Source organism: Ovis aries, chromosome 13 (genome assembly GCF_016772045.2).
Source record: "Ovis aries strain OAR_USU_Benz2616 breed Rambouillet chromosome 13, ARS-UI_Ramb_v3.0, whole genome shotgun sequence".
Taxonomy (NCBI): Eukaryota; Metazoa; Chordata; class Mammalia; order Artiodactyla; family Bovidae; genus Ovis; species Ovis aries.
The window spans coordinates 31,832,968-31,858,976 of record NC_056066.1 but is presented as its reverse complement, the minus strand read 5'-3'; the positions used below and the strand labels follow the sequence as shown (position 1 = coordinate 31,858,976).

The following is a 26,009-nucleotide window of genomic DNA, read 5'->3' as shown; positions in this document are numbered from 1 at the left end:
CCAATACTTTGGCCACCTGATGCAAAGAGCTGACTCATTTGAAAAGACCCTGATGCTGGGAAAGATTGAGGGCAGGAGGAGAGGCAACGACAGAGGATGAGATGGTTGGATGGCATCACCAACTTGATGGACATGAGTTTGAGCAAGCTCCAGGAGTTGGTGATGGGCAGGGAAGCCTGTCATGCTGCAGTCCATGGGGTTGCAAAGAGTTGGACATGACCAAACAACTGAACTGAACTGAGAAACCTTTTGGAATTTTGGAACTTAAATTCATTTGTTTGAACTTCCCTGATAGTCCAGTAGGTAAGAAGCTGCATACTCAACACAGGGGACACAGTTTCCATGCCTGGCCCAGTAAGATTCCCAATGCCGAGTAGCAACTAAGCCCAGGCACCGTTAATAACTGGGCCCTCATGCCTAGAGCCCATGAGCCACAAGGGAAGCCTCCACAATAAGAAGTCCACTCATCACAACAAGGACCCGGCTCAGCCAAAAACAAAGCGATGGTTTTAAAAAAACCATTTTTTAAATAAGTTGTATGAAAATTGTAACTTACATGAAAAAAAAAAAAACAACTTGCTGCATGGGCTATAGATCATCAAGGGGAGAAATTAACATGAACAAGGATAGGCAAAGTCTCCTTAGCTGACTGAGACCTTAGAGAGGAGAAGGGCTGCCTGAGACCAGAGAGGACTGGGAGGACTGTTGAGACTGCTGGACCAGAAGTCAGAGATCTCAGTCTGAGTCCTTGGTCAGCTTCTCTACTGAAATAAAACCTCAGGCCCTCATTTAGACTGTATAAACATTGGTTACTTCTCTGTAGGGGCTGTGTGATACAGGGGTTAAGGTCCAAGATTCTGGAGCCAGCCTACCTTAGCTCTGTAATATTAGGCAAGTGAACTGAACCCTCTGGGTTCCAGGGTCTTCATCTTTAAAAGGGGAAAGAAAAGAGTGTTTCACCTTTACTTTTAGGGTTCTTAAGAGAATTAAATAAGTCTTATAGAGCATCTTTAATAGTGTCTGGCACCTAGTAAGCATCCTAAAAATATCTGCAACTACTTCACCATTATAAAATCAAAGAGTTGAATTAAACCTTTGAGGTTGGTTCTAGCACCAGCATGACAGGATGCTGTGGGCTGAGTCAAGGAGCATCCTGCATTGTTATTTAAGGGAAATGCTAAGACCATGAATTAAAACGAATGTGTAAACCAGACATTCCGGATACTTTCCCAAATTTTGTGTAAAGTCAAAGGTAGGCATAGGAATTGGTGTGAGATCAGGTGGGTCCCAGCTGGCAGCACCTGTCTCTGTGGGCAGAGGAAGAGGATTATCTTTTTGTATTGTTCAATGTGAGTAAGGAGGTGAAGGGATTTATCCTACAGAGAAAGAAAGGTTCTGAGAAACAAAAGGCTTTGTAAAGTGGGTGAAGCAGCATGGAGGAGAGTGGGCTGAGTGTTAGGGGGAAGGGAATGGTGACCCACTCCAGTATTCTTGCCTGGAAAATCCCATGGATGGAGGAGCCTGGTAGGCTGCAGTCCATGGGGTCGCGAAGAGTTGGACATGACTGAGCGACTTCACTTTCACTTTTCACTTTCTTGCATTGGAGAAGGAAGTGGCAACCCACTCCAGTGTTCTTGCCTGGAGAATCCCAGGGACAGGGCAGCCTGGTGGGCTGCCGTCTATGGGGTCGCACAGAGTCGGACATGACTGAAGCGACTTAGCAGCAGCAGCCGCCACATGGCAAAATCTGTCTCTGAGACCTGGAACACTGTGGTGTGGGAGGTCTGACTTGCAGGCATAGCTCACAGGTCAGGTATCACTCACAGGTCCTTCATAAAGGCCAACATCACTTTGGATTTGGGAAAGCCTCTTTGGCCTCTCCAACTTTCTGTGATTTCCACTGGGTTTTGAGAGGTGTCTATGAAGGTAGAAAGCTTGACTACAGCAGAGCGGGATCATTCCCCCCACACAAGGGATCGCTAGTGCAGGTATGAGCATCTGCTTGGTGAGTTGGCACTGCTGTCCGTGGTGACCTCACTGCCCAGGGTGGCTGTGTGTGCCCAGAGCTAGGGGGTGCCTGCCTTGTGTGAACATGCCAACACTCCTGAGGGAGATGGCTGGTGGACCCTGGACTCTTTTCAGAGCTGGTCACATTCCCTCAGCAGGTGCATTGGGAACAGAGCAGTGGGTTGAACTCTTTGGGGCTCTGACTCAAAATCAAGTTGTGACAACAAGCGTGACCTCAGACAGGTTCTTCTACCTCAGCTTCCATTATTCAACCTCCAGATCCTTAGACATGTGATCAGAGTGGAACATAGTAGGGCATAACCTTGATGCATAAACAACAAGGACAGCACAGAGAAGTATACTCAATCAACTATACTCCAATATAAAATAGCGAGTTTAAAAAATATAAAGTGACTGCCTCTGGGTATCAAGAATTCATAAATAAGATGAAGAATAAGAGAGAGGGGCTCACACTGGGTGTAAGCATTATGACACATTTAAGGAGGCTTCCCTGGGCACTGAGCAGGGTAGGGTCAACCAGAGGGGTGCCTATCTCTCAGGCTGTGGAAGTGAGTCAACAGAAAACAGCATGAAGGGCAGATTTGAGTGACTGGTGGAGCTGGTTTGGGGGCTTGAGTAGAAGATTATAAAAACATAAAAAGGTGTGATCTCCATTCTCTACCAAGAAAAGACATTTTCATGAGCCAAGGTGCAGCCCTGAGCGGTAAACTGTGAATATGTGATTAAAGAACAGACTAAAGATACGGGTGATGATGACTCAATATTTATTGCATCATCAGTATTCTCCAGGCACTGTGCTTCATGAACAGTAAGCATCTCATATTGTCCCCAAAATTTAATGAGGTAGTGTCTATTTTCAGCCCTATTTTACAGAAAGAGAAATTGCTCAAAGAAGTTCTAAGGTAATTAAGTAGCATTTCTGGGATTTGAACCAACGTTTCAGTTTAGAGCCTGAAGTCTTCATGATCACACAAGAGTCCCAACCTCATTGGTCCTGTCCACCCTCCAGATTGGCATCATCCCTTGCTCCAGCTCTGAAGAGGAAAGCAAATTGTCAAAGTGCAGTATCCCGAGATATGCATCTTACAGAGAGAGGCGCAGTCTCACCACGGAAGACTAGGTTCTGAAAGGGATTGGGGAGGGGTGGCTGTGACTATAACTTATGAGCATATTTCTGTAACACCCCAGTCAGCACACAGCAGTGGAATCACCTTCCCAGGCCCTGAATTCAGCCTCACGGTAACACCAATTCTCCTTTCCCTAAAGAGGGCTCTGTCAGTGAGTGATGGATGTTCAAATAAGAATTCTGTATAACTTGCTCTTTGGCTTTTCCCTCCAAGAGCATTTCTAGTTCAGTGACTAAAATACAAATCAATCACCGAGAAGAAATACAGTGGAATCCTAAATTTAGGCCTAGTAAACAGAAATACTCCAACACTATTGAGAAATCTGGTTTCAAGGAAAACACCATTTACCCCAAAGCTCAGTGAGTAACACATAACTTAGATGACTGAAAGGGATGACCATGGTCAGCCATCCCAAATTTAGACTCTGTCCATATTTAGAAGGCAAGGAGCTGTCATAATATTTTTACCGTTACCACTCAGTTTGGAGGAAAAGAGAATTTCTAGCAATTTTAAGATTGTTTGAGGCTGGAGGCCCAGCTTAGGCTATTGGGTTGCTGATGGGGATTAACAAAGAGCCAGTCATTTGCAGCACCATGGATGGACCTAGAGATGGATTTCATGGGTGTCATGCTGAGTGAAGTCAGAGAGAGGAGAAATATAGGACATCCCTTATATGCAGAATCCAAAAAAGAAATTATACAACTGAACTTAATTACAAAAGAGAAACAGACACAGAGACTTAGAGAACGAACTTATGGTTACCAGCGGGGAAGGATGGAAGGAAGGGATAATTAGGGAGCCTAGGACACGTACACAATCCTATATTTAAATTGGATAACCAGCAAGGTCCTACTGTATAGCACAGGGAACTCTGCTCAATATTACACTGCAGCCTGGATGGGAGGGGAGTTTTGGGGAGAATGGATACATGTATAGGTATGGCTGAGTCCCTTTGCTGTCCACTTGAAACTATCACAATATTGTTAATGCAGCTATACTCCAAAAGTTTACTAAAACAAACAACCCCCCCCAACCCCGCAAAGAACCAGTTATAATGTAGCATGGGAGGAGGGATGGCCAGCCTAGAAAGGTACCCCCAAGAACCACTATGGCCTGTTCCTAGGATGACCCTTGTAGATGACCTCTAATGGCCAGGTCTCTGCTTACAACCATAGCACACTGGCGTTGGGTTGCAAAATACTCACTGAAAAATGCCGCTCCAAATCCTTCCAACAGCTGACTCCTTTTAGACCCTCTGCACCACCCCCACTGAACAGCCAAATTAAACCCACTCTAGATTAGCAGATGCAAACTATTACTCACAGGCTGGATAAACAACAAGGTCCTACTCTATAGCACAGGGAACTATATTCAATATCCTGAGATAAACCATAGTGGAAATGCTTATGAAAGAGATTGTATGCATGTATGTGTGTATATATGTGTGTGTGTATATATATATGTATGTATGTATGTATGTATGTATGTATAACTGAATCATTTTGCTTTACAGTGGATATTAACACTTCAATAAAATTTAAAAAGAATTTAAACCCACTCTTTACTTGAAGGTTACAGGGTGAGTAGCTCACACCAACATGCTTAATTTAGCCAAGCCCCAAACCAACTCTAAACCTAAACTTGGAACAAAATCATCTGTCAGAGCTTTTCTAATTAAGTTGGCTGAGGTTAAGGCTTGATGCCAAAATCAGAACGTGCTCATAGAAACCCAAATACGGCTGGTGCCAGGTGCTTCTTTCTGTCACCTCCACATCACGTCGACCTGTACAAAGGGGTTTTGTTCAGCTACACGTCATTCTCTAACAAAAGAACGGCAAAGCTCTACGTGTGGGGTCCTCTTACCTTTCAAGGCAAAGATGAATAAAAGCGCTATCTGCACATCCTTCATCCGTAACTCCTGAGATGGATCGTCTGCTCACAAGCAAGTGAGAAAGAGCTTGGGCTTTCAACCTAAGAACTCAGGTCTCGCGTGAGGTTTGCCGGGTGTTAATCATCTTAAATGGGCAACAGAGTCTTGCGCCTGCTCTTTTTCGACAATGCCAGGTGCACCTGATATCAACAAAGCCAGTGAAGCTTGGGGCGGGGGCGGGGCGTTTGACCCGCAGTATTAGTATCGTCTGCGGACTGTTCAAAGTCAAGCCCCACTCAGACTTACAGCAGCAGAAATTCTAGGGATGAAGTTCAGCTCTCTACATTGTAACAAACCCTCCATTGGTCCTAAGGTCTGCTGAAGTCCGAGAATTACTGCACTATATCGTGATGCCTTAACTGAAGCTCTAAAGACAACTGAAGGAGAACCGCCTGCCCGCCCCGCTCCATTTTGAAATCAAAGAAAGGCGACTGAAGAAGATTGTGTGTGTACATAGGAGAGGTGTCGGAGAAGGCACTGGCACCCCACCCCAGTACTCTTGCCTGGAAAACCCCATGGACGGAGGAGCCGGGTAGGCTGCAGTCCATGACGTCTCCAAGAGTCGGACACGACTGAGCGACTTCACTTTGACTTTTCACCTTCATGCGTTGGGGAAGGAAATGGCAACCCGCTCCAGTGTTCTTGCCTGGAGAATCCCAGGGACGGGGGAGCCTGGTGGGCTGCCGTCTATGGGGTCGCACAGAGTCGGACACAGTGAAGAGACTTAGCAGCAGCAGGAGAGTGACACGATTCATTTTGGCAGTAAAATGGGCTTTCCCCCCCACCCCCTTGTCAAGACACCTCTTTAAAAAAAAAAGTGAAGCACCTATTTTCTAAGAAAAATGACTAAAACGAGAATTATTTTCAAGTTTAATAATTTTGCTAGAGGGCTTCCCTGGTGGCTCAGTTTTACTAGGCTATCAGTAATGCTGCTTGTATATTTCATGATGTACCTACTGAAATAATGTTTAGGGTTCTATATTTCCTCAGAAAGAATAGAACATGTTTTGCATGTCAGTACTATTATTCTCATAAATATACTCTGTTAAATCCACGAGAGTTTACACAGTAATCTCCAGCCTTACTAATTTTTGAACTTCATCTGTTTTTTCCAGTTTTCTTTACCTGGACCAGATTTCCTTTGGTGATTATAAAGAAGAGTGTTGACACAATAGCCTTTAAACGTCCCAGGTTTTGGGACTTCCCTGGTGGTCCAGTAGCTAATACACTGTACTCCCAATGCAGGGGGCCTGGGTTCAATCCCTGGTCAGGCTAGATCCCACATATTGCAACTGGTGCAGTCAAATAAATAAATGAATAAAAAAATAAACTTCCCAAGTTTGCTTTTTTATGAGCATTTCTGAGTCAGTGGGTCATGCTCTTAATGAACTATATATATATATATATATATATATATATATATATAGTGTTGATACAGAATCTGACATCTGGTAACAAAAGGTAATACAAACCATCACATTAAAACTGGACTTTATTACATTTGTTTGGAATTTAGTTTGCTTATGGTTTGTAATTTCACATACACAAAAAATATATTATTGATATCAAAGAAGTTGAAACACACTGTATCCCAACAGACATCTGTCCATTTCAAATACTACAAACAAACATCTTTACTAGGGAAACAATTCTTTTTGAAAGTTTAGTAGAATTAATTTACAGCTTACCAATTACTAAAAAGGTATGAGTTCTATCATGGTGTTGGAAACTTAAAACGAAAATTCAATTTATACACTACAGAAACAAAATTACATTATTAAATTAATAAGTTAATAAAGACACATTTCACCTAAGATAAAAATATTTAATTTATAAATCATTATAGAATATAATAAAAGAAGTGAGGCCAGAAAATTGATTTTTGAAGGATTTTGAGACTATAAACTTATATTTTTATATTTTGTTCATATATAGCCAAGAGGAAGAGAGAAAGCCAACCTAGGGTCAGTCCAAAGTTTTGCAGGAGAAACATCAACCAGGGTCGCTGTGTTTGAACATGAGTCATTTCAGGAAGCTAAAAAAAGAATAAAAAACCAGAATAAGATCCAGATATATTCACTGCTGGGAAAAGTTTGGTGGGAAAACATGAGAGACTCTGTTATTCAGAACTTAATAACCTTTCCAATTCCCCAAACGGTTACAAAATGTTTAATACCCACTCTCACCAAAATTCTAAAACGTCAGATAAATTGAGCCATTTGAATGTAGTGACAAGGATTCTAGCAATGCCAGAAATCTTAAAATGACAGTTATCAACTGAAAGCAAATCTAATTCCTATTTTTATTTTTGGAAAATGTTTAAATGTGAAATATATAGTAGATGAATTCTTTTTGATGGTCCTGTTGGGTTTATGAAATTGCTAAATGCACTGGCTATTATAAAGCATATATTTGTTTCTTTTCAAAATGATGACTGAGATCTTCCTGACCTTTGGAACAATAAAGACATCATTTCCTAAGGCTAGGTTTTATTCTCAGAGAGAGAAATGGCAACAGTTTTATGTTTGTGAAATGCTGTAACGCCATTTAGAGGGAAACATTCACTCAACATTCCTCAATCTGTTCATCTCACGTTCTTTTGATTCCTCACCCTGAGAAGGTCAGAATCACTGTATCTCTTTCATGACAATCATTTCCATTGGAGCATAGCCTCAGGTCAACAGAGATCGGACACTGAACCCAACCCTGGCACTACTGACACTTGGCGCTGGATAATTCTCTGTTGTGGGGGTTCTCCTGTGTGTTGTAGGATGTTTAGCAGTGTCCCTGGTTTCTATCCACTAGATGTCAGTTGTCCCTCTGCCCCTAGTCATGACAGCCAAGAATGTCTCCAGACCTTGTCAAATGTCCCCATGGGGGTTCTCTCCTCTGGTTGAGAACTACTGGATTCATACCTAGCAAAAAAAAGGTCAAACATATAAAATATACAAGGGCTTTAAATTTATTAGAGAAGGTAATGGCACCCCACTCCAGTACTCTTGCCTGGAAAATCCCATGGACGGAGGAGCCTGGTAGGCTGCAGTCCATGGGGTCACGAAGAGTTGGACACGACTGAGTGACTTCAATTCACTTCACTTCACTTTAAATTTATAGCAATGAAAAACAGATTGATGTCTTTTTTCATACCTGTATGGGAGCATCCTGGATGTTCTGTTTCAGTGTCTTTGAGATGGATATTTCTGTGTTTAAATTGGCAAAATAGATGGAAGGAGGATTAAAATTATCGCATCCTGCTATCTCACACCCCAGCACAGAGCCGTGGAATAAAAGACAAAGTGGGATCCAAACTGCTATCCTGAATGGATGGATGGATGAATGGACAGATGGATGGATGGATAGCCTTAAATTATGTAATATACATATATGTCACATTTCTTTTCAGGTTCTTTTCCCTTAAAGTTTACTACAAAATATTAAGTAGAGTTCTGTGTACTATACAGTAGGTCCTGTGTGTATATCTTAATCTCAACCTCCTAATTTAGCCTTCCCCTACACCCTTTCCCCTTTGGTAACTGTAAGTTTGTTTTCTCTGTTTGTGAGTCTAGTCTCTTTCTGTTTTGTAAATAAATTCATTTGTATCATTTTCTCTAGGTTTCACTTATAAGCAATATAGGCTTATACATATAGCAACATAAGCTATTTGTCTTTCTCTGTCTGACTTATTTCACTTATTATGATAGTCTCTAGGTCCATGCATGTTGCTGCAAATGGCACTCCTTGCTTTTTCAATTAAAACAATTTGCTCTGTGATAACTGGCCATCCATTCAGGGGTATGTACATTTATAAACCATATTGAAGGCAAATGTTGCAATATCCAGTAACAGATCTTTAATGACACCAATAAGAAGCCATTTTTCAGAATAAAGATGGAAATAGACAAAGAAGTGTGAACTTAGAATGGCCCAGGAGTGTGAACCTTAGGTGTAGAAGAAGGAAAGACACCATCTTAGTTTCAGAGGATATTTCATAAACTATCCTTTGTGTCAAGTCCTCCCTCATATAAAATTACTGCATGGTACATGATATTAGTATTTATCCACTTGCCTTCCTGGTGTGTTTAACATTCTCCATGAGCATTCATTTTAAAGCTTCAACTTGACTAGGGATACAATTATGTGGATGGAATCAAGTTTAAAACATTTATTTACTATCACTTGCTACAATGTTCAGAAATCCTAATTGGCAGTTGACCATCATAACTACATCTCAGTTAATTAATAGAACTTGTAGGAACCATTATCTGTAGACCAACTACAGTCAACATGTGGGCTTCGTGCATATCAGGGAATTTTTTTCCTATGCCTGATTGAAATTTTTAAAAAGAACTCCCCAGTGGTATGTTAAAGAGTTGCATCTTAAAGACTATTTTCCAGAAAATTACAACTACTTGACTGTCATGTCTTGACATTCACTGATCAGACTCGGGGAACTTGCCAAGCATGGAGGTTAAAAAGGAAGTTACTTTCTGCTTCAGGATTTCCAAATATCTGGCAAAAGTCTGAAGAACATTTCTCCTAGTACTATCTCTAGAAGGCAAGGCTGTTTTGCTATCATTTCTCTTTTTTTCTACTTTTTACTTCAGTGTTAACACATTCTATTCATCATTTCACCCCTCTAGTCTTAGGGTATGAATCAGGATCTGTAAAAGTGTTCAATAACAGTTTAACTGCCCTGGAGGAAAAGGGGACTTTTTCTCTTTTGAAAGCCAGGGGAAAATGGTAACATTTAAACTCTTGTTGGGTGTTTTTTAAAAAGAAAAAGCACAATATGTATTCTCAAAAATGAATTCCTATAGACTTTTATTTCCCTTCAAGTTTGTTGACTGAAATGATTAAAAATATGGCTAGATTCAGAGCAAGTGAAATGATGTAATCAGATGTGGTTTGAGCTTCAGCATTTTATGCTTGTATCTTTTGGAAAGACTTTCTGTAGAACTGGCTAGTATTTTGGTATGTACCCAAGAGATATTATGGTTCATATGTCATCCATAATAATCCAAAAGAGTGCCAAGTACTGTCTCAAAAGCAAGCTTAGCTAGGTTTTCGTACCAAACCATGTGGACATGGGAAGTACAGACAGGCCACTCAAATTACGATCAAAGCTTCCATGTCAGGGTAAGAATCTCTTTAAAGTTTTAAAATTTGAAATTTTCATTGTTTGTCTGTTTCTATAGACTTATAAAGTTAGTCTGTTACAGCTTTGTTCTAGTGCATACTGTCTGCCTTATAAACAGAATCAGTAACATGCTATCTTTTATGACAAAGGCAGTGTGATATCTTTGTATTCTACTACATATTTTTATCACATGCACTGACTAATCGCACTTCTTAGTGTTGGCATTTTTTATTTTTTTTCTAGCTACTTAGAAATGTACTGGGCCATAACAGAGGTGAATTTCAGATAGAAAGCTGGTCTTTGCAGGTGTTTGTATATCCTCTACAATAATGAGATGATCTGGCTTCTTGTCCTGGTTCTGACATCATGTCTATGTGCCTTTGGATAAGTCATCATCCTTCCTGAGCCAGTGTTTCCTCATAACTGAAAGGCATTAATCATTTTACCTCTTGCAGGATTTTGAGGAGTAAATAGGAGAGAAGGAAAGATATAAGTAAAGGTGTGATTTAAAAAAGGATGTAAATCAAAGTAGATGTTACATAAGACCTTCCTCCAGAGCATCCTGAAAGACCTTGAGGAAAAACAAGCTGCTAGAAGGTACTGCTGAATGAATGGCAAGTTATCACAGAGCCAATTATTTTAATTTTTTAAAAGAAAGGAATGCCATTTGTAGCAACATGGATGGACTTAGAAATTATCACATGAAGTAAAGTAATCCAGAGAAACAATCTAAAATAAATGGTGTAAATGAACTTATTTACAAAACAGAAATAGACTCAGACATAGAAAACAAATGTATAGTTACTAAAGGGGAAAGGAAGCATGGGGACAAATTAGGAGTTTGGGATCAACATATACATACTGCACATATAAAATATATAATCAACAAGGACGTACTGAATAGTACATGGAACTCTACTTAATATTTTGTAATAACCTGTAAGGGAAAAGATTCTGGAAAAATAAATATATGTAACATAATTTAAGGCAATCCATCCATCCAGGATAACAGTCTTGGATCCAACTTTGTCTTTTATTTCGCTGCTCTGTGCTGGGGTGTGAGATAGCAGGTTGCAATAATCTTAATCCTCCTTCTATCTAGTTTGTTAGTTAAAACAAAGAAATATCCATTTCAAGCACATCCAAACAGAACGTCTAGGATGTTCCCATAGAGGCATGAAAAAATACATCAGCCTCTTTTCTGTTGCCATAAATCTAAAGCCCTTGCATATGTTGTATGTTTGACCTTTCTCTTGCTGGGTACAAGAATCTAGTAGTTCTCAACCAGAGGAGAGAACCCCCATGGGGACATTTGACAAGGTCTGGAGACATTCTTGGCTGTCATGACTAGGGGCAGAGGGACAACTGACATCTAGTGGATAGAAACCAGGAACGCTGCTAAACATCCTACAACACACAGGAGAACCCCCACAACAGAGAATTATCCAGCGCCAAGTGTCAGTAGTGCCAGGGTTGGGTTCGATGTCCCATTCATGTCGACTTGAGCCTGTGCTTCAGTAGAAATGACTGTAGTGAAAGAGATATAGTGACTCTAACCTTCTCAGGGTGAAGGATTTGAAAGAATGTGAGACAACTTATGAAAATGAAAATACAACTTATCAAAACTAGTGGTATTCAGTGAACACAGTAAATAAAGGGTAATCGACAGGATTGAATGCATATATTGGGGGAAAATATATAAAAGCAATAATCTAAGCTCCCAGTTCAGGAAACTAGAAGAAAACTAGCAAATTAAATTCCAAATAAGGGGAAAAAATAAATAATAAAAACTAGAGCAGAAATCAATAAAATTGAAAATAGGAAATCAATAGAGAAAAATCAACAAAACAAAAGTTGGTTTTATGAAAAGAACAATAAACTAGACAAGTCTCTTCTAGGCTAACTAAGAAGCAAAGACAGATGACACAAATTACTAATATCAGAATTACTAATATCAGAATTGAAAGAGGGGATATCACTAAAAAAAATCCATGGATAATAAAGGAATATTATGAATAATTATGCCCACAAATTTGATAACCTAGATGAACTGTACAAATTCCCTGAAAGACACAATCTGCCAAAACTAACACAAGAAAAAAATAGACCACCTGAATAGGTCTATTTCTTTTATTAAAGAAATGGAATCAATAATTAATAATTTTCCAGAGCACCAGACCCAGATGTGTTCACTGGTGAATTCTATCAAACAGTTAATGAAGAAATTATGTCAGTTTTGTATAGTCTCTCCCAAAGAAAGAAGCTGAGTAAATAATTTCTAATTCATTCTAAGAGATCAGTACTGTCTTAATACCAAAAACCAGACATATATGACAAGAAAACTATAGGTCAATATTTCTCATGAACAGAGATATAAAGATCCTCAACAAAATATGAACAAATCAAATCTAACAATGTATAAGAAAAATTATATGCCACAGAAAAGTGGGATTTATCCTAGGCATCCAAGGCTGGTTTAACATTCAAAAAAATCAATTAATGTAATCTACATTCCAGTATCTGTCTAGTTAAAGCTATGGTTTTTCCAGTAGTCATGTATGGATATGAGAGTTGGATCATAAAGAAAGCTGAGTGCCAAAGAACTGATGCTTTTGAACTGTGGTGTTGGAGAAGACTCTTGAGAGTCCCTTGGACTGCAAGGAGATCCAACCAGTCCATCCTAAGGAAATCAGTCCTGAATATTCATTGAAAGGACTGATGCTGAAGCTGAAACCCCAATAGTTCAGCCACCTGATGTGAAGAACTGCCTCATTTGAAAAGACCCTGATGCTGGGAAAGATTGAAGGCGGGAGGAGAAGGGGATGACAGAGGATGAGATGGTTGAATGGCATCACCAACTCGATGGACATGAGTTTGAGCAAGCTCTGGGAGTTGGTGATGGTCAGGGAAGCCTGTCATGCTGCAGTCCATGGGATTTCAAAGAGTCGGATACAACTGAGCAACTGAACTGAACTGACATTCCAATATCAACAGGCTAAAGAAAAATCACACGATCATATCTATAGATGCATAAAAAGCATTGACAAAATCCAACACCTATTCATGATAAAATAAAAACTCCCAGCAAATTAGGAATAGAGAGGAGCTTCCTCAAATTCATAATTAGTATCTTAAAAAGCCTGCAGCTAAGATCATACTCAGTGGTGAGAAACTGAAAGCTTTCCTGATAAGATCAGACACAAAACAAGGATATCCCCTTCCACCTCTGTTTTTCAACATCATATTGGAAGTCCTAGCAAATGCATTAAGAGAAGAAAAGGAAATAAAAGTTACACAGATTGGGAAAAAAGAGAAAAAACTATGTTTATTTGTACTTGACACGATTGTCTATGTTGTAAAGCCAAAACAACAAAGCTTCCAGAACTAATAAATGCTTGTCAAGGTTGCAGAATACAAGGTTAATATATAAAAGTCAATTGCTTTTCTATTTACCAGGAATGAACAGGTGGATTTTGAATTAAAAATACCATTTATATTAGAACCCCAAAATGAAACACTTAGATATAACTCTAACATAATATATAAAACATCTATTTGAAAAAAACGATAAAACTCAAAGATGTCAAGGAAAAAGAGTAAATGGAGAGATATTCCATGTTTATGGATAGGAAAATTCAATATTGTCAAGATGTCAGTTCTCCGCAACTTGATCTATAGATTGAATGCAATCCCTATCAAAATGAAAACCCTAGCAACTTATTTTGTGGATATTGACAATCTGATTCTAAAGCTTATATGGAGAGGCAGACGACACAGAATGTCCAACACAATACTGAAGGAGAAGAATAGAGTTGGAGAATTTGATACTATCCAGCTTCAAGACTTACAATAAAGCTAAAGTAATTAAGACAGTGTGGTATTGGCAAAAGAAAAGATAAATGGATCAGTGGAACAGAGTAGAGCTCCCAGAAATAGACCTACATAAATACAGTCAACTGATCTTTGACAGGTGAGCAAAAGTAATAAAACAAAGATAGTCTTCCCAATAAATGGTGTTGGAACTATTGGACATGCGCAAGCAAAAAAAAAAAAGAATCTATACATAAAATTTTCATAAAAATTAAGATGAATCACAGATTTCAAAGAAAAACATGAAATTATAAAACTATACAGGTAAAACCCAGATGACCTTGGGCATGGTGACTCCTTTTTAGATCCACATCAAAGACATGAAAGAACTGATTGACAAGCTGAACGTCATTAAAATTAAAAACTTCTGAGTTCCCTGGTGCTCAAATTGTTAGGATTCCAGGCTTTCACTGCCTTGGCCCAGGTTCAATCCCTGGTCAGGAACTGATATCCTGCAAGCCACATAGTGTGGCCAAAAAGAAAAAATTAAAATTTCTGGTCTGCAAAAGATAACATCAAGAGAATGAAAAGATAAGCCAGAGACTGGGAGAAAATATTTGCAAAAGACTCACCTAATAAAAGACTGTTTAAAATATGCAAAGAACCCTTAGAACTTAATTCAATGAAAAGAAAACAAACAACCCAATATTTTAAATGAGTAAAAGAACTGAAAAGACACTTCCCCAAAGAAGGTAGAAGGTATATGGATGGCAAATAAGCACATGAAAAAATGTTCAACATCCTATGACTTTAGGGAATCTCAGATTACACTGGCAGTGAAATACATGAGATATCACTACATACCTATTAGAATGGCCAAAATCCAAAACACTGCCAACAGCAAGTATTGGCAAGGCTCTGGAGCAACAGGAACTCTCATTCATTGCTGCTGGGAATGCAAAATGATCCCACCACTTTCGAAAATATTTGGCAGATGTTTTGCAAAACTAAACACACTCTAGAAATTGCTCCTTGGTATTCACCCCAAAACACTGGAAAACTATGTTAACAGAAAAACTTGCACATGGAAGTTTACAGCAGCTTTACTCACAATTTCCAAAACTTGGAAGTAACCAAGGTATCCTTTACTAGGTAAATGGATAGGTAAATTATGGTACATCCATACAACTGAATATTATTTAATGCTAAAAATTTGAGCTATCAAGATGTGGGGAAAATGCAAATGCCTATTACTAAGTGAAAGAAGCTAGTCTGAAAAGGCACCATAGTATAATAATTTCAACTATATGACATTCTGGAAAAGTTAAAACTATGAAAACAATAAAAAGATTAGTGGTTGTCAGGATTCACCGAGGATGCACAGCAAGGATTTTTAGGGCATCAAAACGATTCTGTATGAAACTACAGTGAAGGAATATATGTCATTTGTCAGAATCTATAGAATGTACAACAACAAACATGAACCCTCATGTAAATATGGACTTTGGGTGATGATGATTTATCAGTGTAGTTTCATCAAACATAACTGTGGTGTGCAATGTTCATAGTGGGTAAGGTATGCATGTGTGGAGGTCAGACGTCATGTGGGAATTTTCTTTATTTTCTACTCAATTTTGCCAAGAACTTGTAACTGCTCTAAAACAAAGATTTTTAATTAAAAAAAAATGCATTTCCTAGGATTCCTAAAAACTGAAATCCAAAATCCATTTTAATTAAAAACATTATATTTTAAGTGCTCCATATGGATGTATATGTGACATATGGATATAGCCATATATAGTGACATATGGATATAGCCACCATTGTAGAAAATGCAGACAAAAATTTTTTTATTATCTATGCCTGATATAAATGAAACACTCATACCTTGGCCTATAGGCTTATTGGGAGAAAAATCATAATGATTACGGATCCTTTGGTATTGATTATAAATCTAATGATATTTCTTCTGTTCCACCTAAACATTCCTATTTTTCTACAAGTGGAAGGAGAAAAAAAAGGGGGGGAATAAGGAAAAAATGAAGCATATTTTGAGTTGCTTGAAAAGCCTTTGACTGTGTGGACCACAACAAACACTGGAAAATTCTTAAAGAGATGGGAATACCAGACCACCTGACCTGCCTCTTGAGAAATCTGTATGCAGGTCAGGAAGCAACAGTTAGAATTGGACATGGAAAAACAGACTGGTTCCAAATCGGGAAAGGAGTACATCAAGGCTGTATATTGTCACCCTGCTTATTTAACTTATATGCAGAGTACATCATGAGAAATGCTGGGCTGGATAAAGCACAAGCTGGAATCAAGATTGCCAGGAGAAATATCAATAATCTCAAATAAGCAGATGACACCACCCTTATGGCAGAAAGCAAAGAAGAACTAAAGAGCCTCTTGATGAACGTGAAAGAAGAGAGTGGAAAAGTTGGCTTAAAGCTCAACATTCAGAAAACGAAGATCATGGCATCCGATCCCATCACTTCATGGCAAATAGACGGGGAAAGAGTGCAAACAGTGAAAGACTTTATTTTGGCTCCAAAATCACTGCAGATGGTGACTGCAGCCATGAAATTAAAAGACACTTGCTCCTTGGGAGAAAAGTTATGACCAACCTAGAAAGCATATTAAAAAGCAGAGACATTACTTTGCAAACAAAGGTTCATCTAGTCAAAGCTATAGTTTTTCCAGTAGTTGTGTATGGGTATGAGAGCTGGACTATAAAGAAAGCTGAGCACTGAAGAATTGATGCTTTTGAACTGTGGTGTTAGAGAAGACTCTTGAGAGTCGCTTGGACTTTAAGGAGATCAAACCAGTCCATCCTAAAGGAAATCGATCCTGAATATTCATCGGAAGGACTGATGCTGAAGCTGAAACTCCAATACTTTGGCCACCTGATGTGAAGAGCTGACTTATTTGAAAAGACCCTGATGCTGGGAAAGATTGAAGGTGGGAGGAGAAAGGGATGACAGAGGATAAGATGGTTGGATGGCATCACTGACTCAATGGACATGAGTTTGAATAAACTCTGGGAATTGGTGATGGACAGGGAGGCCCGGCAGGCTGTTTGGGGTCGCAAAGAGTCAGACATGACTGAATGACTGAACTGAACTGATTTTGAGTTACTGAATTGTTTGGTGGCTAAGGACAAAATAGATAGTGCCATATAAAAGTGTTTCATTTATATTCAGGACAGGAAGATTTTTTCCCAAGTATTTTCCATATTCTTATAACACTGGAACACCTAGATTTTCTTTTTCTTTTTCCAAATGATCATCACTGCTATGAAGAGCCACTGGAGTACAGAGATGTTGTTTCTACGTTCTGTCATATGTTGTCAAACACATGAGAAAAAAATTAACTTTAGAATATTCACTCACCCACATATTTACAGCAATGTTAATTTTTCAGTTAGTTTTTCTCTTGACTTTTAAAGGGTCATTTGATTATTATTCATCAATGACCTGTTGTCTAAGAAATAATTAACAAAGAGACATGTAGGAGTCCTGTTAAATAGGTAGATAGATTTATTACAGTTAACGACACTCAAAAGTTCATCCAGTGTTTACAAAACCTAACCACTTAGCCTGTATAATTTTTTATGTCTCCAAGAAAATTTTCTGAACCTGTAATCCATGAGATCACAATGTGCTGAGAATCTGGTAAAGCAGAAAAAGTGTTTGGCCTTCACTACCCCAAGAAAGATATGGACTGAATTTTGTCTGTCTTTCTTCTCCCATGTGTTGGCTGGCCAACTTACTTGTGTTAGTAAGTGTTCTACCACAGACACAACCACATAAACTTTTTGCTTTTCTTCCAGACTGTTGACAACATACATAGGCTGACTCTTTATGACAGTAATCATCTCATGCATTCAGTAAATTTAGATGAATTGTAAATGACCTATGTTATCCTTGATGAGTAAGCAAGACTGCATTGGACATTCACTGTCACAAACTTTACAAAAACACCAGGGAAATTGCTCTAGTGAATGAAAAAAATCACCTGAGGATCAAATATATATTATTCAGTCCTCAATAAGAATTGGAGAAGGCAATGGCACCCCACTTTAGTACTCTTGACTGGAAAATCTCATGGATGGGCTGCAGTCCATGGGGTTGCTAAGAGTCAGACACGACTGAGCGACTTCACTTTCACTTTTCACTTTTATGCATTGGAGAAGGAAATGGCAACCCACTCCAGTGTTCTTGCCTAGAGAATCCCAGGGACGGAGGAGCCTGGTGGGCTGCCATCTATGGGGTCGCACAGAGTCGGACATGACTGAAGCGACTTAGCAGCAATAAGAATTTAGGAAAGCAAGCCAAGTATCCACTTATAGATAAATGGATAAACAAAATCTGATATACATATAATAGAATATTATTCAGCATTAAATAGGAAGGAAGCTCTGACAAACACTATGACATGAATCAGCCTTCAAGTTATTATATGAAGTGAAACAAGCCAGTAACAAAAGGACAAATACTGTGTGATTCTACAAATGTGGGAGAAGGCAATGGCACCCCACTCCAATGCTCTTGCCTGGAAAATCCCATGGACGGAGGAGCCTGGTAGGCTGCAGTCCATGGGGTCGCTATGAGTCAGACACAACTGACAGACTTCACTTTCACTTTTCACTTTCATGCACTGGAGAAGGAAATGGCAACCCACTCCAGTGTTCTTGTGTGGAGAATCCCAGGGATGGGGGAGCCTGGTGGGCTGCCATCTATGGGGTCACACAGAGTTGGACACGACTGAAGCGACTTAGCAGCAGCAGCAGCAGCTACAAATGTGAGGTACCTGTAATAGTTAAATTCATAGAGAAGAAAGTAGAATGATGGTTACCGGGAGCTGGGGGTAGGTATATTATTGTTTAATGAGTATGGAGTTTCAGTTTGAAAAGATAAAAAAATGTTCTGGAGATGGATGGTAGTTGTTGCACAACAGTGAGTATACTTAATGCTACTGAACTGTACACCTAAAAATGGTAAATTTAATATTTTATCACAAGAAACACACATGCACTCACTCACTCCAAGGTTTCAAAAGCTTTGCATTAATTCTTTAGCTCTTTGTTACTGAGTCACTAAGTCATGTCTGATTCTTTGTGACTCCATGAACCGCAGCACATCAGGGTTCCCTGTCCTTCACTATCTCCTTTATTCATTGTAATATTATCACAAGTAAGAAAATATACAATAGGAATAATTATCAAATACTAAAGAGTCATTGCATTTACTTTTTATTGAGAAACATTAAATTGTGGGTTATGTTTAGATCTCCTCATCCTAGAGCATAAATATTATATTATAAATGTTTTTGTTTCCTCAAAATTCGTATGTTGAAACCATACCCCTGAATGTGATGATATAAGGAGGTGGAGTCTTTAGGAGGTGATTAGGATTCGATGAGGCCATGAGGACAGAGCCCACGGGAATAGAATTAGTAAGTTTAACACAAATCACTATGTTGGCGCAACAATATCCTGAAATTGGGGGGTGTGTTCCCACTGACACAAGTACTATTTTAAATTTTTGTTGCTGTTGTTCAGCTGCCAACTCATGTCCGACTCTTTGCAACCCCATGGACTATAGTACATCAGACTCTTCTGTCCTCCACTAGCTCCCGGAGTTTGCTCAAATTCATGTCCATTGAGTGGGTGATGCTAACTAACCATCTCATTCTCTGCCACTACCTTCTCTTTCTACCCTCAATCTTTCCCAGCATCAGGGTCTTTTCTAACCAGTTGGTGCTTCATACAAGGTGGCCAAAGTACTGGATTTTCAGCTTTAACAACAGTCCTTCCAATGAATATTCAGGGTAGATTTCCTTTAAGACTGACTGGTTTGATCTCCTTGAAATCTAAGGGACTCTCAAGATTCTTCTCCATCACTACAATTTGAAAGCATCAATTCTTCGGTGCTCTTCTTTATGGTCTAACTCTCATATCTACACATGACTACTGGAAAAATGATAGCTTTGACCATACGGATTTTTGTCAACAAAGTGATGTCTCTGCTTTTTAATACACTGTCTAGGTTTGTCATAGATTTCCTTTCAGTTCAGTTCAGTTCAGTCGCTCAGTCATGTCTGACTCTGTGACACCATGGACTGCAGCACCACAGGCCTTCCTGTCCATCGCCAACTCACAGAGCTGACTCAAACTCATGTCCATTGCGTTGGTGATGCCATCCAGCCATCTCATCCTCCGTCATCCCCTTCCCCTCCTGCCTTTAATCGTTCCCAGCATCAGGGTCTTTTCCAATGAGTCAGTTCTTTGCATCAGGTGGCCAAAGTATTGGAGTTTCAGCTTCAGCATCAGTCCTTCCAAAGAATATTCAGGACTGATTTCCTTTAGGATGGACTGGTTTGATTTCTTTGCAGCCCAAGGGACTCCCAAGAATCTTCTCCAACACCACAGTTCAAAAGCATGAAGCTTCGGTGCTCAGCTTTCTTTATAGTCCAACTCTCACATCCATACATGACTACTGGAAAAACCATAGCTTTGACTAGATGGACCTTTGTTGGCAAAGTAATGTCTCTGCTTTTTAATATGCTTTCTAGTTTGGTCATAATTTTTCTTCCATGGAGGAAGCATCTTTTAATTTCATAGCTGCAGTCACCATCTGAAGCCATCAGCTTTCAGCTTTCCTTTAGGTTTTTTTAAAATTAATAGCTATGTTTGTAAAACAACTGAATACAGTAGTTTTCATTTTCCTTATCAAATGAGAAAGCAAGAGCCACAGCTCTCAGTGTGTCTGAGATCACCAAACTGGAAGCTTAAAAGGTTATTTTGAAAAATTCAACATTAGATATTTTATTTGTTAAATATTCAAATACAATATTATAGGTTTCTACCTTCTCAATGGTATCCCAAGGGAATTCAAGAAGCCATTTGCAACAGAAGATAAGTGAAAATTTCTTTTTTGAAAACTGAGTTATAAGACAAATATCCTATCACTGTCAGACATAATTCAGAGACACAAAGATGTTACCTGATTTTAACTTGCATTTAAAAATTCACTTATATATTTTGTTTTTTTCATTAGGGAAAGCGGTTGAGTTAGACAAACTCTGAATTATATAGCTCAGTAAAGACAGTCATCAGCCAGCTGTAGCATTTTCTTAAGAAATGGATTTCTTTGGAAGATATATATATATATGTGTGTGTGTGCACACATGGTTTGAGAAACTAACAAGAAGAAAAGAAACATGCAGAGCAAAATATACAAACATTTCTGGTGGTCACTTTTTAAAAATTATAAAGCTCAACGTTCATCAAAGTTTAGTCTATTACTAATTTCCTCAGTAGAAAATATATAAGGGCAGAGTTTGACTGATTTTTACAGAAAAAGAATGTAAATCTTTCAAAACTGTTGGTAAGAATGATTCATACTTCTTGCTTTTGTGAAGAAATCATTGTGAATGTTAAATTATATTCATTGTGCTGCCTAAAACAGCTTTTCAATGCTTGTCATGGATTTAAAGGATGTCAGTTACCCTCATTGATTTCAAGTACAGTATTTGTTGAAAGCAAATGTGCATATCAAGATTATTCTATGTCTTTTCAAACAAAATATGTTTGTTTTTTATTTTATGGATGGATATTATTTAAAGGGCATTACCCCTAGCTATGATTCCCTGGTGGCTCAGAGGTTAAGGAGTCTGCCTGAAATGCAGGAGACCCAGGTTGGGAAGATCCCTTGGAGAAGAAAATGGCAACCCACTCCAGCACCCTTGCTTGGAAAACCCCATGGAGGGAGGACCCTGGTGGGCTACAGTCCATGGGGTCGCGAAGAGTCGGACATGACTGAGTGACACTATTGCCAAACTTCAGAGTGAGAATAACTTACTAGTTTTCTGGATAAAGGAGTCATTTACCAGTGACAATTTGGTTGTGTTGGATTACTTACTGAATTGCACTGGATTTATTTAAATTCCCCTGACAAAGAAAGACTCAATTAAATGCAATAAATTGGAAGATAAAGAATGGGGAGCAGGGAATAGTATCAACAATCCCAAAGTGTAGGAGGAGCTTAATATTATAGTTGTTCTTTAGTCTTGTTATGCCCAGAGTCCGAGTCCCCAAAACTGAGAGAATAAGATGCCCGCAGCAATGCAAAAGCATAAAGGGGGTTATTACTAGCTCGAGCCAGGGCCCAGGTTTCATCCAGCACAGTGGAATCGGGCAAGGGCCCTGAGTTCTGAATCACATATACTTTTATACAGATGGTTCTTTGTTTCTGTAACAGCATAGCTGATTGGTTAAACCATACGCGTGTGGGACTTTTAAACCTCGCATCCCTATCTGGATTGGCTCGGGTCTGGCGTGGGTCGGGAGGGGTGGGGGGGTATGGGGATTTTTCTGATTGGTCTAGCTACACTGCCTGTGGGAGTTCCCAGTGCCTCAGCTTTCCTCAGGCCTAGCCTGCCCCTTAGAGCCTGTCCTGGCTTCAGTTTGGTTCTAACAGTCTCTAAGTCATGTCCAACTCTTTTTAGACCCCATGGACTATAGCCCATCAGGCTGCTCTGTCCTTGGCATTTTCTAGGCAAGAATACTGGAGTGGGTTGCCATTTCCTCCTCCAGGGGATCTTCCTGACTCAGGGATCGATGCAGATCAGTGCAATGCAGATAGCCTCTTTACCGATGAGCCACAGGTCACCTGATTTTTTTTAAAAAGATGCAAAACCTAGGTAGTATGGTAGCTGTTTTGTCAGCCAATTTATGTTCTTTTTACTCAATTCACTCTCTCAAAGCTGTTATATTTACTGAACTAAAATAACTGTAGAGAAGCCAATGAATGTTCTTCTGCTGGACTACTAATAATCCTATTCATTGAGTGGGTGTCATAGGTAGAGCTTATTTTTCTGTGTTTGGGTACATTTTCAAAACAGAGGCTCTTAAGTTCAAATTCAAAATAGTCTTTACCATGCTTTGCAAACAAAGAAAATTATTTGGTAATTGGAAAATGCTCCAGGCAAAAGGATGGCTGGGATATTACTTGGAAGATGTTAATTCCCAGAAGAGGGTAGATAAGCAAATTGCTCTAAGTGATTCCTCTACAATCTTGTTGTTTCCTCTCCCATTATTATGTAAGTGAAAAAGAAGTTTTAAAAAAAGATAAGAAAAAAAAAAAAACTCCAAAAAACAACCAGCTGTGGAGCGGAAGAGGAAGCAACTCAGAGATATATGTAGTAAGAAAGACTGGTGGAAGGAGAGGGCTGGAAATAAGGTTTATTTTCAATTAACTCAACATGATGGGGACCTGTCTGGTGGTCCAGTGGTTAAGAATCCACTTTGCAATGCAGGGGATGTGGATTTGATCCTTGGTTGAGGAACTAAGCTCCCACAAACCTTGGAGCAACTAAGCTCAAGCACTACAACTAGGCAACCCGTATGCCACAACCAGAGAGCACACATGACTCAGTGAAGACCCCAGGTATTGCAACTGAGATCCAACACAGCTAAATAAAATGAATAAAGGTTCACCTTGATATACAGGGAGAGGGCACAGGAGTTTAGTTTTCTTTCATTTTAGCATGAATTTGGTAGGCACATCCTTCTCCTGAACCTCCTTCTCTGAGTTACATCTCCTCCACTATCAGCTTGGATGCTATTAACATATTGGATCCTGGGCAGCTGTCCAGTTATCTCCATTCTAGGGACATCTCCATCGTGATAGCCCCTTGAGATTTCTCTGAGCTTATTGCTATGGAAACAGTTTTACAGGATTTAAAACCTTAGGAAATGCCTAAAGGTCTGCAACTTGTTTCAGATCCAAAATGAATCTCTCCCTGGCATAACCTACTTAATGCTCTTCAAAATGAATTAACTGATTCTTTAAATAAAAATCAAATTGTTGAAAAATAAATTCTCTCTTGTTCAAACTTTTGAAAAAAAATACTTTGGGGGCTTGTCTTTTCCTTCTGTTTGAGAGATTTTTTGAATTTTAGAGAGGGTGGCTGTGAGAAGTTTTCCTGAATTTTTAGTTCTGGGAATTTTCATAGAAGGAATTTTCAGTTCTCATACAGAGTGAGAAGCTCCTACACAGCTGCCTCTTGTTCCCAAGAGCATCTAAACCAAGGTTAGCAGCACAGAGATATATTAGCTTCCAACTGCTACTGTCAACAAATTACCACTAACCTGTTGGTTTAAAACAACAGATTTATCTTACATTTCTGTAACAGCAGAAATAGAGACATAGATACAGAGAATAAATTTATGGATACCAAGGGGGAAAGGGGGTCAAGATGAATTCAGAGATTGGGATTAACAATTATACACTATTGATACTATCTATAAAACAGGGCTTCCCAGGTGGCTCAGTGGTAAAGAATCTGCCTGCCAATGCCAAAGACACAGGAGACTCAGGTTCAATCTCTGGGTCAGACACAACAGAGCATATAAAATAGATAATATATAAGAACCTACTATATAGCTCAGGGAACTCTACTCAGTGCTCTCTGGTGACCTAAATAGGAATAAAATCCATGAAAGACGGGATATAAGTATAGGTATAGCTGATTCACTTTGCTGTACACAGAAACTAACACGACATTGTAAAGCAACTTACTCCAGTAAAATCAATGCGTTTGGAACCAAGCAGAATACCGTGGGCTCCACTCCCTCCTCCCCCAAGTAAAAAGCCTCCTCCATGTTTCTTGTCTCTTATTTGTAGAAAAGCTGATGTCTCCCAGCCCTTCCTGGGTCCCAAAAGAGCAGGTTCAAGCAATTAAGGATTAGGACAACGAAGTCACAGATTCAGTGTCTAATATACATTTCTGAGTTGTTTTACAGGTATTATAACTGCCACCAGAAGGGAAACGCCGCCTGCATGATGAACAGACTGCAGCTGTGATATAAGCTGCTCCATCTTGAGCACAAATGAGTCTATGGTTAGCAGCATTCCAAAAACTGCCCTTAAGAGAATGGGATCAACACTACTGCTCATAACAATCTGTATTTTTGTGGGCATCAAAATAACTGTAGCTTGTTCTGCTCATATATGTAAATGGGCAACTAAAACTGTCAGCAAAGAGGTGCTTCAAACCCATGCCAATATCTTTCACATTAAGTCCTTGATGCCCTTTCTCAGCATAAAGCAGTTATAGGAGATGGCCCTTCATCCCTAATCCCATCTAAATGGAATGATATCTGACAGTGGAGAGTTGTAAGCAGTTCTTTGTGGAAATCTCCCACAGCAGGAAACCTTCTTTCCTGTCAATTTAGCAAAACTACGTTGTAACTAACTTTTAAATCACGTGCCCCCATGTTCTACTCATTTCCAGCTCAAGCACCCCTATCAGATCTTATGATCACACAATACCTTGCCTAACTTGTTGGTGCTTCCTGTAGATGAAAGAAATAGAAAAGAAGAATAGTAATTAACAGATGACCAGATCTCTTCCCTTGTTCCCACTTCAGTAATCTCATGAACAAACCGTGTGAACACGATAGCATCTAAAGAAAGATCACAAGAAGCCGACAAGCCTGTATGCGGTGAGGGATGGTGATGACTCTGACCCCCTCAACTCAGTGATTAACTGTGATGACTTCCTTTTTCCTTTAAAAACTTTCATGGCTAAGCAGAATCTTTGCAGACAGTTTTTGGGGGTACTGAGTCCACCATCTCCATAGATTACCAGCATTCTGATTAAAAGCAATTTTCCTTTCTACCAACAGCTGTCTCTCAGGTATTGATTTTTGAGCAGCCAGACCTGAGGTTCAGTAACTTGTTGCTTAACTATTTTGGATTCTTCAGAGGAGAATCTGTCTCCTTGCCTTTTCCAGTTTCTAGAGGCTGCCTGGATTCCTTGGCTCCTGGTCCCCTTCCTCCAGCCTCAAATTTAGCAACCTCAAATCTCTCTGAATCTTCTTTCATCACATCTCTTTGACCACAACTGGGGAAGGATTTCCACCTTTAAGAACTGGGATGATTTGGGAGAATGGCATTCTAACATGTAT

At 39.3% G+C, this 26,009-nt stretch overlaps 1 protein-coding gene and 1 long non-coding RNA gene across 3 annotated transcripts in view; both read right to left on the bottom strand.

Annotated features, from left to right (window-relative positions):
* LOC105610334 (uncharacterized) overlaps positions 1-5,147 on the bottom strand; it is a 35,589-nt gene extending 30,442 nt beyond the window's left edge. Inside the window, exon 1 of the long non-coding RNA XR_003591134.2 lies at positions 5,019-5,147. This is a non-coding gene — a long non-coding RNA (uncharacterized LOC105610334). The remainder of the gene's footprint in view (positions 1-5,018) is intronic.
* A 1,412-nt stretch (positions 5,148-6,559) lies between these two features.
* The window catches only part of SLC39A12 (solute carrier family 39 member 12), an 82,261-nt gene continuing 62,811 nt past the window's right edge, over positions 6,560-26,009 (bottom strand). For both annotated transcript variants that reach the window (XM_004014250.6, XM_015099602.4), the window contains one exon: positions 6,560-7,120. In XM_004014250.6, coding sequence (XP_004014299.2) covers positions 6,992-7,120 — 129 coding nt within the window. In that variant the 3' untranslated portion in view covers positions 6,560-6,991. The remainder of the gene's footprint in view (positions 7,121-26,009) is intronic.